Consider the following 14,970-nt stretch of genomic DNA (forward strand, 5'->3'; position numbering starts at 1 on the left):
GGTCTAACTCCCTTGTTCTGACTTTTCCTGTTAGTATGAGAATGTGTCCACACAAGCCCACATGGCTGGAATATCACTGAAGGCTTCCTTTTACTTTTTAACTGTAGCACATCGGTCCCTTTCTCCATCCAGTCCTCCTTCTCTGAAACTAAACGCATTGGACTTGGGTCTCAGAACCACCTGAGTTCTGCATGCAGAGTCAATTTGGGCCCCCCTGAACTTCATGTAGTTTCCCTCAATGGTAACAGGAGCTTAATAAAACTTACCGCACAGATTTGTCACTGAAGATTAAAATAGAAAACAAGTGAAAATACCAAGCAGTGTCTGACACAGAACAGAAATGCAAAAAATACTGGCTGAACTGGGGCCTTGGCTTTAATCTCAGCTTGATGTAAGAAACAGCAATTATTTATGGTTCTCAAACTTATAGGCAAAACCGAAATCTTAGAGGTACTATTCACTGCATTGTTTGGTGTTTCTCATTTAAAATCCCTATAATACATTCTTCTCTGAAACATTTCTTCTGACGAATAAGTATATTTCCTTTTATGTGACAATGGGAACTCTTAGAACCTTGACTCCCGGGCGCCTGGGTGGCTCAGTTGGTTAAGCGACTGCCTTCGGCTCAGGTCATGATCCTGGAGTCCCTGGATCGAGTCCCGCATCGGGCTCCCTGCTCGGCAGGGAGCCTGCTTCTCCCTATGACCCTCACCCCTCTCATGTGCTCTCTCTCTCTCTCTCATTCTCTCTGTCTCAAATAAATAAATAAAATCTTTAAAAAAAAAAAAAGAACCTTGACTCCCATTTCTGCCTTTGGCTCCCAGGAAGCTCGGAGCAAGGTTTTATACTCAGTTGCAGATTTCCTCGCTGACCTGTCGGGGGCAGTGTGGGATGGGGAGAGAGCAAGGGCCCTGGGGTTGGAAGATGAGGACTGGGGCACACCGGGCCCCTTCTTCCTGTGGCTGGATAACCTGAGCCTTAGTCCCCTCACCTGTGGAAAGCGGGGGAAGAACGATGAGGATACCTATTTCACAGGACCATTGAGACAATGTGTTAAAACTACTTTATAAATTACCAAAAAATTCCCATGAAAATTGGTTATTAGCAGTACAGGTTTTCTCATGTGATTATTTCCCTTTCTCACCTCCCAATACTTGCATCTTATCTTTTAAACTTTGTTCTAATCATTTTGCTGTTTGCATGTTTTACTATAACTGTGTCTTTTAATTTGCTGTAATCCTTTCTGGAAGTATAAATAAATAACAAAATTATTTCTAAAGAGCAATCTCCCTGAAGGCAAGAAATGTCCCTCACTTGTTTTGTGTAATAACAATTTACAGTAGAAATGTGTGTAGCTACGGGGACACCTGGCTGGCCCCATCAGTGCAGCAAGCGACTCTTGGTCTGGAGGTTTTGAGTTTGAGCCCCACGCTGGTGTAGAGATTACTTAAAAAAAGGAGAAAGAAAAACATGTAGCTACAGAACGAACATCTAGCTTTCCGTTCCTACGCAAAGGCCAGTGGAGGTACTCTGTACTGAATAGTTAAAATAAGCTGAACTGTAGGTCAGAGAATGATCCAGAAAGGGACTTTTTTGTTGGGCTCGTACTGATAATGACTGATGATCTAATGCATTCCTTCTTTCATTTGTCCAAGCTTATACTGATGCCTACTGTGAGCCAGGCACTCCGGGGGCACTAGAGAAACAAAGGTGATTGACCCAAACACAGTGCCCACTCTGAAGGAGCTCACAGTGCAGGATGGAGGGTGGGTATGTCAGCCATAGTTTGCACCTGGGGCAGACAAGGCTGGACGGGGGGTGAGTATGTGAGCACACATGGGGTTTCTCTAGTCGAAAGGGGATGCAAGAATACCAGGTAGAGGAAACATACAGGATGATCTCTTCAGAACACCCAAGCGGTTCAGTTTGTTCAGAGAAGAAATGAATTCGAGACTCAGAAACAAGCACAGGTCAAATTAAGAAGGGCCTTGCAGCCTCCAGGAGCCTGGATTTTATCTTGAAGGGGAAGGAGGTGTGTAGTGGGTGAAAGATGCCGAGAGTCTGGAAGTGAGGGCTTCGGGACATCCCCGACCTGATAGATCCAATTCGGCTCTTCAAAATGCAGCTCCGTGTTACAAGTTGCCCTGTTTGACAGTTACTCAGCTTATGGAGACACGACTTGGCTCTGCAGGCGGAGGTATTCATAAACGGCTTGTATGGACAGGGGCCAACTGGGATGCGAGAAGGGGAGTCAAGTTCTGGACCCAGGCTGTATTAAGTGACCTCTGAAGTTTCTTCTAAATCTGCAGTTCCATGATTCTCAAGCAAGCCCAGTAGCTAGACTGGTGCTGTGAGCTGGGGTCTGTGGCTGGGGAGCTGCCCTGGGCAGCAAATGGGTTAAGGCTCAAATAACTTTTATATATGAATTAATGTGTGGAGTTGGGAGCCAAAATCTGTTCCATTAATTTTTCCATCCATTCCAGGAGCAGTTAGGTACACACAGTAAAGTTTATTTTGGTGCATGGTATACTTCACTCCATTAAAAATAAATTAATCAGCAAATTCCTGCCTGGCTCAGCTCTGGTTTATGTAAATAGTGCCCAGCTGTAATGAGTTACAAGGTGTTACTATCTCACACACACAGAGGGGGCTTCACTCTAGAACTCCGCTTGCAACAAAAGCATCTTAAATAAACTCTGAGAAGGCGGTCTGATTTGTAATGTTTTCACAGAAGTGGGATATACCTCACCCATATAGAATTTCTTTATATGACTCATTTTATAGCAAGTTAAATGAAGGAAGTTTGATGGGGGAAGGAGGGGCACTATGGTTCCCCGCCCCCTTTCTTCCATGTAAAGAAAATCCCCCAAGAGATGACCCACACTCAGGAAGGAGGGGACTGATCCTCAAGTGCACAGACCGAGCTGGCTCTGCAGCACATGCTCCAGAAGTTGGGATGGGGCTAGAAAGCTGGGCACGGGGCTGGGCCCTGGGATGGTACAATGAAGCCAGAAAGAATTTTCTCCTCTTCTCCCCAGTATCTCACATAAAGGGAGTCAAGAGAGGAAAGACAGCATGTTCCTCCCCTCGTGACAAAGGGACCTATGTTCTTGGGGCTTCTTTCCAAATGACTCAGGATGTGACAAGCCCCTTGGCCATCAGAGGCCTTCTGGGTCCCAGACAATGGAGCCTGGCAGGCTAGGCCTTGGCCAGAACAGTGACATCTCCATGAACTAGAGACAAAAGGAGCAGCAGAGACCCTCCTGACCCTCTCGCCTTTCCTGCCTCTAACTGAGCTGGGTGGTGGTCCTCAGCTTATGGCAACTGCCATCTCAGGTAAGTTTCTAAAAACCCTGAAATAAAGACAATCCATGGCAGAGATAAGTCTCTGTTTCTTTTAATGGCCAACTCAATTCCATGGCTCAAAGCCGGAGGACAGAGCGTGGTTACCCGTCTTGACTCAGCAGCATTCCAAACTGCCCCTTGGCCACGGTGGGCCCTTGGTGGAAGTGTCCCCTTGCTAACCTATCCCCATCCCTCTGCGGCCTTTGGGAAAAGCTGTCAATCACAGTTACTGGAGGGGACCGGGGAGTGTGTGCTGGGGAGCTCTCGCTCCAGGCTTCTCCTGGGGGGGAGGATACCTCAGAAGAGCTAAGGGTTCTCCCAGCACTGTACCCCACCAGATCAGACTCCTGGGCATACTAAGAGGATAATCAACACAAATGGGGCCAGGTATTTGACAGATGCTGTTCAAAGGTCAGTTCAGGCCACTTTCTGCAGGGTTCCGGGCCAAACAAGCACCTCTCTCCTGGCAGTTCCTCAAAGCCAGCGGGCCAGCTGTTGAGAGGCACCAGCCCATCAAAGACCCTCGTCATTGTAAGTTGGGGAATGAGGCTTCAGGATGCTCTGAGGATTCTTCTCCACAAGAGGGCGCCAGCTCACCTCCCCTGTCAGAAGCAGATCCTCACCATTCATGGAGTCCAAGTACTGTATCTGCAACCGGGCGAGCAGGAAACACAGGACAAGGGCAGGAGAGACATAAGATGGCATAAGGAACCAGCCTTCAAATGGAGAGGACAGGGAAGGGCCTTGGGGGAAGGGGGGGGTCTGACCATCCCAGCTCCCAGGACAGCAGGTCTCTGATCTCCCAGATTATTTCATTAAAGTGGGTTGGGAGAAACGAATTCCTGGGGAAGCTCATTGGGAAGGCTTTAGGGAACTCCCCATCATACCTCTGAATAGACAGTCACACAAGCCCTGACTTTCTGGGCTGCAAGAACTTTCTAGGGAGGATGTACCAGGGGAGACACGTCCTTGGGATGTGTGTGTGAGTTTTATCTGTCTATTCAGGGTAGTGATGTTACTAAAGGTGAGCCAATTCCCTTCTCTGAGGTTCAAGTTTCCTTGTCTGAGAGAGGGGATAGGAACGTGTACCCCCCAGGGCTCATGAACAGATTAAATGATACAACACGTGTACACTGTAGTCACGGGAACTTTTTAAAATTTTAAATATGTATGCCTCTACTGTCTTCTAGTGAGCTCTGACCCCACAATTAGCAGGCCGCCGTGCTGACCAGTGGGTCTAGCTTCACCCACGAGGACGGCTGGGGGAGCTTATCCCCCTGAACAGCAAGTGGAGAAGGGACACCCACAATACGGAGAACGGGGAGCAGCTGCAGGGGAGGCGAGGTTGGGCAGTTCTGCAAGAGGCAGGTGATCTAACGAGTGGCCGAGTCTCAGGAGATAAAGGTGGTCTCTGGGAGGATCCCCAGGCTGCTGCTAGTAAGAACAGCAGAATGAGAAATGCTTTCAAGTGGACAGGCACAATCAAGGGGAGAGCTGGATCACATCAGGAGTGAGCTCTGGATTCAGAGAGATGAAGCTCCACTGTGGGGTGAGAAGGCATTTGGGAGGAAGGGGGCAGGAGTCTGGAAGCCTCATCTTAGTCCTTGGACCGTCTCCCTCTTCCAAGAATCCCTTCACTCCTGTTGTTTCACCTGCAGGCTGCTGACCCTTGAACTCAACCCATCTCTCACATATATGTCAGGTCTAGGTTTCCACACGTCCTGCTGTCTTTTAGTTCAAGGAGAGTGACTGACCCATTACCTTGCCTAAAACACACTTCTCTTTCCAACAACTCCATCTCTGTGCCTAATGCCACCTGTCTGCCCATCTTCTGCATGGAAAATCTCAACATAACCTCGGATTGGCTCTTGGGCTACCCACCAGACCAACTAGGATCGTGGTGTAGGGCTAGTCTGTTGAGGGCCCGGCTTCCTGGTCTTTCCTGATCTGCTCATTCACAGTCTCGCCTTTCTTTGGCCTTCCACAGCACTTTGTTCCTACCTGTATCATCACAGACTGACTTATTCCAGGGTTAGCCTTGTGCCTGACTGGCTTCCTCACCAAACCATGAGCTGGCTGGAGGGCAGGTGTGGGTCCTGTGAACCTCTGCTTTCTCACCAGAGTGCCTGGCACAGCAGATATTCAGTCTTGCTGACAGGCCCGGGTCCCATCAAAGCTCCCTACTTCCCTAAGAGCCCCATCACTGTTTTCCTATTGCCTGCTTCTCACTGGACAATATGGGATTTCTTCTAGGGGCAATGGTGTGCAGTCCCTTCTTTTAGGGCCCTCGGAGAAGTCCCAGCTGTGTCCTTGTTGTGGCCCCTGGCACAAGCCCACCACAACAGATGGAAAAGTTAGGCCAGTCTCTCAAAAAACACAGCATTTGCTTTGCCAGCTGCCACTTCTGTCTGACGGTGAGTCCAGTCAGCAGTGTGAGTCTCAAGAGTTCTCTGTGGGTGGAGCCCTCTGGCCACAGTACCTTCTCCCAGCTCTGGCAGATTTGAAGAATGGTCAAACAGAAGTCCTGGCTTCTGGGGTTCTCTACCCTCTGGGTCTGAAGAGCCCCACTGTGTGGATTTGCCAGCAATCAGCAAGCTGCTCCTGCTGGCCCTGTCTTCTCCCCAAGAGCCAGGGCCTGGCTTTCCCCTGCCTGGCTACTGAAGGCCTGAAGGCCATGGACACAGGTGAGTAAGAGAATAACCGTGGGGTGAGGCCCCTTCAGCTCCAGGGCCAGGCCCATGAAGCAAAGGTGTGACTCATGGGACAGCCTGAGCTGATGAGCTGTCTGGAGCAGCTAAGGCCTCTCTAGTGGCTACATGAATCACCAGCTTGGGTTGTAGGCCAGCTGTGCAGGCTGACTCACTGGGAGACCCTGGAAAAGCCTCTATGTTCCTCTTCTCTGCCACTCAGCTCCCTCATCTATAAAATATGGTTTTCCTATCAATACAGGATCGGGGGGCAGAGAGATCAAGGAGTGAAGTTGCCATGGTTTCAAGGAAAATGATATAGTTAAGAGTCCCCACTCTGGAGTTTTCTCTTAGAAATTCTGGTGTCAGGGAGCCCTGGGGGACGAGGGGGTGGGGAAGGAAGCAGGAGGACGCTACTTGATTGTGGCTGGCACTCAGTGCGGAGAGGCTTGAGGGACACCCGTGGAATGCTGCCTGGAGCCCAGTCCTGCTAGAAATCAGGAGCAGGAAGCATGAGTCTTGGAGCTTCGAAGTGGGACAGAGGGGGCTACAGTGGGTGACCACACGGCCCCACATTCCCATATCACAGGACTGTGTGCGCCAGTGCTCTCACACGGCACTACGCACGTAACAGGTAATCAAGTGTGTAGTGAATGAATGCCTAAAAGTTTTTGAGAGCAGACTACTCAGTGCTTCTTCTTCCATCCCGTTCCCCACTCCCAGCCTAGCTCATGGCTGGGCACACAGAAGGTGTTCATCAGCACCTGCTGCCGACAGGATGTGGTCAGAATTCCCTCAGACTGGCCTCTGGCAACTCAACCTCTCACAATCCTCTAAAGTCCAGCATCTCCAGACCTCAGGAAAGACCTGCTTCCCGTGAGCCTCTGGAGGGGAGGGCTGGGGTTGCTCACCTGTTTCCTCACATACTCCACCAACAATTCAAGCTGCCGAGGGTCTTCACATTTTTGGTTGAAGAAGGTTCTCCAGAGGGCAGCAGCCAGCCCACGGTCATCTGAAAGGATCCCCTGGAACACAGAGTACAATTGGTCTTCCAGGGAGTATGGCAGAGCCATACGTACAAAAGCTGGGGATATTGTGAACATGCTGACAACCACAGAATCGGACTGGAAAAGACCTTATAGACACCACAAGAAAGAAACGGGGCAGCTACATGGTAGAGCCAGATGGAGTCTTCAGAGAGCATCTGGTCCAACCCTTTCATTTTATGCACAGGAAGGACACGGGAGCCAGAGGGGCCGAGTGACTGGCTAAGATTAATGCAGAGATCGGGTTCATGTCTGGCTGCTCTCCCAGGCCACAGCTCCCGCTACTCTCCCGCACTGTACTCGACCCAGCAATACCTGTGAGGCCAGCAAGGGAAACGGTGGCCCAGTGCTCCTACCACTGCCCGTAAGGAATGGGCACAGAGTGTTGTGGGTGGGTATTTTTTCCCAGAAACAGAGGTGGGCATAGACTGCACCTTCTCTCCTGGTCCAAGGGCACACATCTGCAAGGCAGCTGTCTCTCTGGGAAAGGAAACCAGGCACCTTGGCCTCACTGTCACCCATCTCTGGGTTGGCCACGGCTGGCCCTGTCGCAAGTACAGGAACAGGCTGTTCAGCAGGGCTGCCATAGGCCAGAGGGAACGCTCAGAGCCTGTGTGCGAGTGTCTAATATTGTCCTTTGCAGCACGAAGGAGGGCTCTGTTGAGAAGCCCAAATACCATAGAGACTAATCAGCACCTGGGCCATGGGCTAGGGCCATTTTCTAGCTTGGACCTCTAAGGGAAGGAGAGGGGATGGTCCTGCTTCGTGGGGTGAGGGTGACTGAACGGAAAGGCCCCAAAAAGCTGCTCTGTCCAGGTGCCAAGCTAATATGGAACCAAACAAAGCACCAACTGGGACTTACAAGTCAGAAGGCCAGATCAAGTCCTGGCTCTGCCACTACCAAGCTCAGAGATGGCAGACAATTCACCACTCATCTATGAAACAGAGATGAAGGTGCTTGCCCTACGCATAGTTGCATTATAAAAGTGAGATCATGTAAAGGCATTCTGTTACATGCAGTACGTCAGATACAAGGACCAGGAGCTTGCTTTGGCAGGCAGCTGGGGCCATAGCTGAAACTACAGTGAGATCGAGGGATCGCACCACCTAGGTTCAAATGGCAGCTCTGTCACTTGACGGCTGTGTGGCCCTTGAAAAACCACTAGCCCTTCCCGAGCCTCAGTTCCTCATGAGCCAAACACACACAGCAACACCCGCCCACAGCACTGTTGTGAGAATTCGGAGATCATGGCCATGACAGGCTCTGGAAGTGGCAAAGCATTACACGAAGACCCCAGATCATGTCTTCAATGTGATACTGCGTGTTGGCCTCTGGGACATGGCGGCATATGAGGTCCGACGTCAGGCCTGCTGCCACGAAGGGCCAAGTCCAGGATGGGGTGCTGACAGTTTGGTGGAAAAACAGTCAACCTGTTCCAAATGCCCCCTGCTCAACATCCCTATAATTCCCCAGCTTAAGAGACTGTGTTGGCACAATGGCTGAGTCAGGAAAACCAGCTTCTTCTGGCAGATGGGGATAGGGCCCAAGAACAAGCTCAGGCACATCACCGTTCTCCAAGCTATTTGCTAACACAACAGCCTGCTTGTGTCTAAAGTGCCCCAGGCACAAGCTGGAGAGCTGCTGGCAGAGACCCACATGTGCTATGTGGGAAAGAACAGCCTGGAAGCGGGTGTCATGAGGACCTAGAGAATGAGCACAGAGCACAGGACAGCAAAAGCCCTGGGAGCCACGGCCTGCTGCAAACAGGCACCCCTGGCAATGGGGGAGATGCCTGGGAAGGGGCAAGTCCATAATCAGTCAGAAAGAAAAGGGTGACTCAGGACTCCGATCAACAGTGATAGCACCTGACTGTTCCAGGCTGTCAGTTCCTTCACACACCTGGCTCCTAATGACTACGTATGCCAAGAACAACAGATATGATTATCCCCATTTGAAAGATAAGTACACAGAGGCTGAGAGGTTATCTAGCTAATTGGTGGTAGACTCAGGACCAGAATGCACTGGTGAGGTCAAGGGGTGGTTCCTGACCAGCTCTAGTTAGGACGCAGTACCTGGCATACAGTGGGGGGTGCAATAAAAACGGCTGAACAAATCAATAAGCCCAACTTCACCCTTTTTTCTACCAAACTGCTAGTAAGTCAGTGAAAACATATGGGAGACTGGTCTGAGAGAGAAATCAGGAAAGGAAAAGGGGTGCTTGGCGGCCAAATATTAGTTTGCATAGCAATGTTCCCACAATCTACTAGGGGGCCTGCTTGTTTTCCCTCACGACACAAAAAAGCATCCTTCAGGAATAAGACACCCAGGTCTAGAGTAATTGAGAGAAAGCCTGTGCCTTGAGGGTCCAGGTTATGGTTAAGGGTTTGGAGTGGCAGTCTCACTCAGAAAAGACTGATTTGTGACACCACTATGTGCTTAGCATGATGCTGAGAACACAGAATCACAGCAAAATGGTCTCAGCTCACAGGCAGCTTGCAATCCAGTTGAAGAGACAAGCTAGTGCCCAACAAACAGCAGCACAGGATCAAATCCTAGAGAGTGAACAACTGCCAATCTGTATAGGGAGACTCCAAGGTAGACTATGTACATGGGTGACTCCTCATTCTTCGGTCTTAGCTTCTATGACCCTCTATTTGTAACTAGATATTTATTTGCTTGTTTACCTGTTTACTGCCTGTCTCCCATTAGAAGGTAAGCTCCAGTGGGAAAGAACCACACCATGTCTGTTTTATTCACCAATATATTCCCAGTGCATCCCATATGGCAGGCACCTTATACTGTTAAATGGATGGATAGATGGATGAATGGATGAGGCTGAAATTCAGAGTAAACAAAGACAGATCTAGAGAGGTCAGGGAAAGCTTTGTGGAGAAGGGGGCCTTTAAGAGTGGAGAATATTTGGAGAGCTACATTCTAAGCTAGAATTCTAAGACAGAATACATTGGTTCACTGAACATTTACAGAGAGAGTGCCTACAAGGTACCAGGCTCAAAGCTGACAAGACTTGGCCACTGCCCTCCAAACCTAGTTGTCCAGGAGACCTTCCAGCAGGCACAGCACGTCTGTGGGGCAGTGGGGCAAATGGCCTCACTTGGAAAGAAGGTTACACACTCAAATGCAATAGGAGATAACAGTGGGTAAGACATGTCACGAGGGGGACAGTTGACAGAAGACCTGGAAGTTCCATGGAGGAATATGGACTTAATGTAGTAGAAAACAGGAAGGTTTCAATGTGGCCAGGGTAGGGGCACAACCCAAGCAACATTCTAGGAAAAGGGTGCTGCAGAACGGCACTGTCCAACTGAACTTTCTGTAATGACGGAGACGCTCTATAACCACATGGTCCAGGCCAGCAGCCACAAGCCACGTAAAGCTATTGAGCACCTGAAATGTAACCAGTGCGACTCAATTTTCAATTTTATTTAAGGAATTTAAATCAAAATAGCCACATGTGGGGGCACCTGGGTGGTTCAGTCGGTTAAGCATCCAACTCTTGATCTCAGCTCAGGTCTCGATCTCAGGATTGTGAGTTCAAGCCCCGAGCTGGGCTCCATGCTGCATGTGGGGCCTACTCAAAACAACAAAAAAGAGAGCCGCATGTGGCTAGTCTTGGACAGCACAGCTCTAGAATCCATGACTCCCAGTGTGGTCTGCAGAATGGCTGCACCGCGTCACCTGCAGCTTGTTCGCCATGCAGAATCTCAGGCCTCCCCGCTGACTTGCTGAGTCAGAATCTGAATTTTACCTACGTGATCTGCATGCACATTAAAATTACCTGAGGAACTTTTACAAAAGATGCCCACCTACAGCAGTTAAATTAGAACTTTTGGGAGACAGGGCCCAAACAATGGTATTTCTAAAAAAGCGTCCCAGGTAATTAGTATATTTCCCAAACTTTCCCACTCTAAAGAGTCACCTGAGGTGCTTGCTAAATACAAGGCCCCACTCCTATTGACCTGGAATCTTTAGAGAGGTGCTCAAGAATTAGATTTGAAGAGCTCCCCAGGTGACTCTTGTGATCAGGCATGTTTATAAGACGGCTCTGCCAGGAGGGACAGAAAAGAGACACAATTCAGAACATCTTTATTAATACTGGTGAAAGGAATCAGCCAAGCCAGCTGCAATAAAGTCCTCAAAGAAATACTAGCTAATAGAGAATGCTATTTCTTCAATTCTAAGCCTCATTTTTCTATATACTCTAAGGCTTCTGCAGTCAGAATGTATCTAATTTAACAATTAATGTGTAGATGTAAGCAGTGTTTCTCAACTCCCGTCCCATTCCCACAAAGCTCATGTTAAATCAATGACGTGTGTGGTATGCAATCTAAATTGCTCTCCAATAAACCTTCCTGTTTTCTGCAAATATCTGGTAGACTGAGAATCAGGAACCCTCAATTTTAACTAGTCCTATTTTTGTAAGCTTATCTCCTGGCTTTAATTATTATCTTCAGACTGGTAACACTTCCTCCAGCTTGAACTCCAGTTTCTTACTTTTATCCTTTATGCCTTTCCTCCCTTCCTCATTCCTCACCACATGCCAGGTACCACAGCAGGCAAGAGAAATGCAAACACGGTAGACACTGCCACCACCCAGGAGTCCCCACCCAGCCAGGGTGACAGTTAACACTAGTGTAGCGAGTGCTGTGGAGTCCAGGGTAGGTGGAAGGAACTGAGCCCGGGGAATTTCCAGGCCTGTTTCCCAGAAAGGGTGGTGCTTGCATTAAATCTGGAGGTCACCACAAAATGAGCATAAATGCACGTGTTTTTTAAAAAGATGAGGTATGAGGAACCCTGGTAGTGTGCATACAGATGTTCATTACACCATTCTTTTACCTTTTTGATGTGTTTGAAATTTCCATAATAACAGTGGGGAGAAAAAGATGAGATGGATGCTACTACATGGGTGAACGCTGAGGATATTATGCTAAGTGAAATAAGCCAGTCACAAAGAATAAAACCCGTATGATTCCACTTACAAGGGGGTACTCAGTATTCAAATTCACAGAGACAGAAAGGAGAAGGTGGTTACCAGGGGCTGAGAAGAGGCTGAGGGAAGAGTAAGGGTTTAATGGGTACAGAGCTTCAGTTTGGGAAGATGGAAAAAATTCTGGAGGTGGATGGTGGGGACAATTGCTCAACAATGTGAATGTACTTAAGACGACTAAAATGTACACTTAAAAATGGTAAATTTGACGTTATGTATATTTTACAATGACAAAAATGAGATCTAAATGTTCTGATGTGTAAGGAGGCCTAAAATATATTGTTCAGCAAAAAAGGCAAGGTGCAGAATAGTGTATGTAGTGTAACTTCCATTGTGTAAAGAAAATACATAGGTGCCTGTGTATGCAAACATAATGTCTGGAAGGACACCCAATAAACTATTAACAAAGTTTTCCTCTGGGACAGGGAATTGGGCAGGACAGGAAAGGGGCCTTCTATTTTTTACTTCAACCACTTGTGTGCAGTTTTATGAGTTTTTGAAATGAGTATGTATTGCTTTTATAATGAAAGCCACAAAAGTGTGCGATTTGTCTGGCAGCCCATGCTGTTTATATGTGTATGTCTTCCTATCTCTGGAGGCTAAAACAGTGACTGATTTGCCTTTGTCCCTACATCCAGCACCTCATAAGGACTCAATAAATGCTACTAGTTGAATGATTTGACCATATTATATCGTGCTCTCTTTCCCAAGCACTAGGCAAACTGCTAGGCATAGTCATTTCTGTTGCCAAGTCAATGAGGAAATTCTAAGCCATAATGGTAGGTAGTAATGATGTCCCCTGAAGGTTCCCTCAGAGTTTCTCATCAAAAGTCTTTCTATGTAAGTGATGAATCCCTGAATTCTACTCCAGAAACCAATACTGCACTGTGTGTTCACTAATTAAAATTAAAATTAAAAAAAAAGTCTGTTGGGGGAAGCCAATGTTCTGCTTAAGGCTTGACAAATGATCTTACCTCATCATATCCCAAGATTGCTGCATAGAAATTATTTGTCATAAGGATCATGTTCTTCTTCAGAATATAAGAATTAACCTACAGAAACAAAATGACAAAACAAAAGTATGAAAAAAGGGGAAAAGAACAAAAAATATGATTTTTGCCTCTTAACTATCACAGACTCTTAGTAAAACAAAGAGAGAAGGCCCCTAACAGGTCGAACTGCTAGTCCATCCCCATTTCCCTGATCTGCCAGGATTCTCCCCAATTTGACAGCTTCTTTCAGGTTTTGATTCCAAATTACACAAAGCAGTAACTCAGTTTAAGGAGCCAAGCCCCAAGTACATGTCCGGCTTTGTGCTAGACCCTATGAACACAAATGTAAGAAATGGTTTCTTTGCTGGAGAAGCACACAGTCTAGTATGGAAAAACAAACATGTAAAAAATAATTAAACTGCAATATGTTGCCTCAAATTCTATCCCAAAAGTGGTGAACAATAAATGAATTTTAGTACAAATGATCTCTGCTCTGGGAGCAGGTGAAGAGTTCTGCAGGAGGTAACACTTAGGTGGACCTTGGAGGAGAGAGGACATTCTAGACAAAGGGAACAAGGTGTGCCAAGGTGCAGAGGCAGGAAAGAAAATGTTTGGGGAGTCCCAGGGAAGGTGAATGGGCAGGAACACTGGAAAGGTATGTTGGGACCAGGTTAGGAAATGTCTAAGGGCTACTCAAAGGAGCTTGTGGTGGTAAAAGACAGAAGGAAGTCGTCAGAGGTGCGAAGAGGAGGGAGAGAGGCAGGACCCTGCGTGAGATGCTGAGGAGAAAGGAGAGCCCCCGAAGCCCCTGAGGCTGTGAAGAGGAGGAGAGAATAAGCCAGGCTGAAGTAGTAAGACTGTTAATCTTAAGAGACTGTTTTGAAATACAATTCCAGGGAGACCATGGACACCCAGGTAGAACTTCTCTCAGAGAACAGCCAGGTGGGCCTTCAGAGTCCAGACTGCAGTTCATTGAATGTCTCCAGTAGGGTAAAACTCTGACCTCCAGACTTCTAGGAATATGCTTGAAAGCCCGGTCCATGTTTCATTCCTGAGATCCCAGCAGAAAGCCTGGTGTAATGTGCAGTGGTTAGTAAGGACTCACTGGATATTTAAACTGACAGGTTTTAGAAACAACCAAGTTATTTGGAACTTTACATGGAGAATAAGATTTGTGCTTAACAACCCTGACCATAACCATGCCCACTGTCATCTCCTCCATTTACTGAGGACCTAGAATGGGCCACATGCTTTTATGGATACCATCTCCTTTAACCGTCACTGGAACTCAGAGGGTAGGTAGGCTAGAGTCACATTTTTATGGACACAGAAACTGAGCCCCAAGCAGGTGAAGTGGACTGGCCCTAGGTTCCATAGCAAATTAGTGATAAAGCTGAGACTAGCATCCAGGTCAGTCTGAGTCCAAAGTCCATGTGCCTTACGTTCCATCAGGTTTCTGCCTCTAGAAGGATGATTTTACTTTGGATCATAAATCAAAGACTGAGTGATTTAATCCTGTGGCTCATAACTGGTCTCTGAAGAAGAGCAGAAAGGAGTAGTGAAAGGACCTGGGTTTGGTCAGACAACCTGGGTTCAAGCTCTAATTCTGCTGTATACAGAGGATGTGATATTGGGTAAGTCAAATAACCTCTCTATTTCCTTGCCTTTCAAATGCCCTATACACAGTGCTGGTTTAAACAGCAAGTGAATTAGCATGTATTCATTCATTAATTCAACAATGTATGCTGAAAGCCTCCGTAAGCTGTAAAGTGCTCTGCAAATGCAATGACTTATGAGTAGTACCTTCTGGTTTGTTTATAGAAAACTAAAACCAGTTCCAATAGTCAGGGATAATTTTCAAAAAGGAAGAGAGAATGGCCCAGCTCAAGACTGG

At 47.6% G+C, this 14,970-nt stretch overlaps 1 protein-coding gene across 2 annotated transcripts in view; it reads right to left on the minus strand.

The window, feature by feature from the left end:
• Positions 1-2,489: 2,489 nt before the first annotated feature.
• The window catches only part of UQCC1 (ubiquinol-cytochrome c reductase complex assembly factor 1), a 91,448-nt gene continuing 78,967 nt past the window's right edge, over positions 2,490-14,970 (minus strand). For both annotated transcript variants that reach the window (XM_078057135.1, XM_078057134.1), the window contains 3 exons: positions 13,059-13,136; positions 6,944-7,057; positions 2,490-3,993 (listed from right to left, as the gene is read on the minus strand). In XM_078057135.1, coding sequence (XP_077913261.1) covers positions 3,859-3,993; positions 6,944-7,057; positions 13,059-13,136 — 327 coding nt within the window. In that variant the 3' untranslated portion in view covers positions 2,490-3,858. The remainder of the gene's footprint in view (positions 3,994-6,943; positions 7,058-13,058; positions 13,137-14,970) is intronic.

This window comes from Halichoerus grypus, chromosome 10 (assembly GCF_964656455.1).
Source record: "Halichoerus grypus chromosome 10, mHalGry1.hap1.1, whole genome shotgun sequence".
In the NCBI taxonomy this organism is placed as follows: domain Eukaryota; kingdom Metazoa; phylum Chordata; class Mammalia; order Carnivora; family Phocidae; genus Halichoerus; species Halichoerus grypus.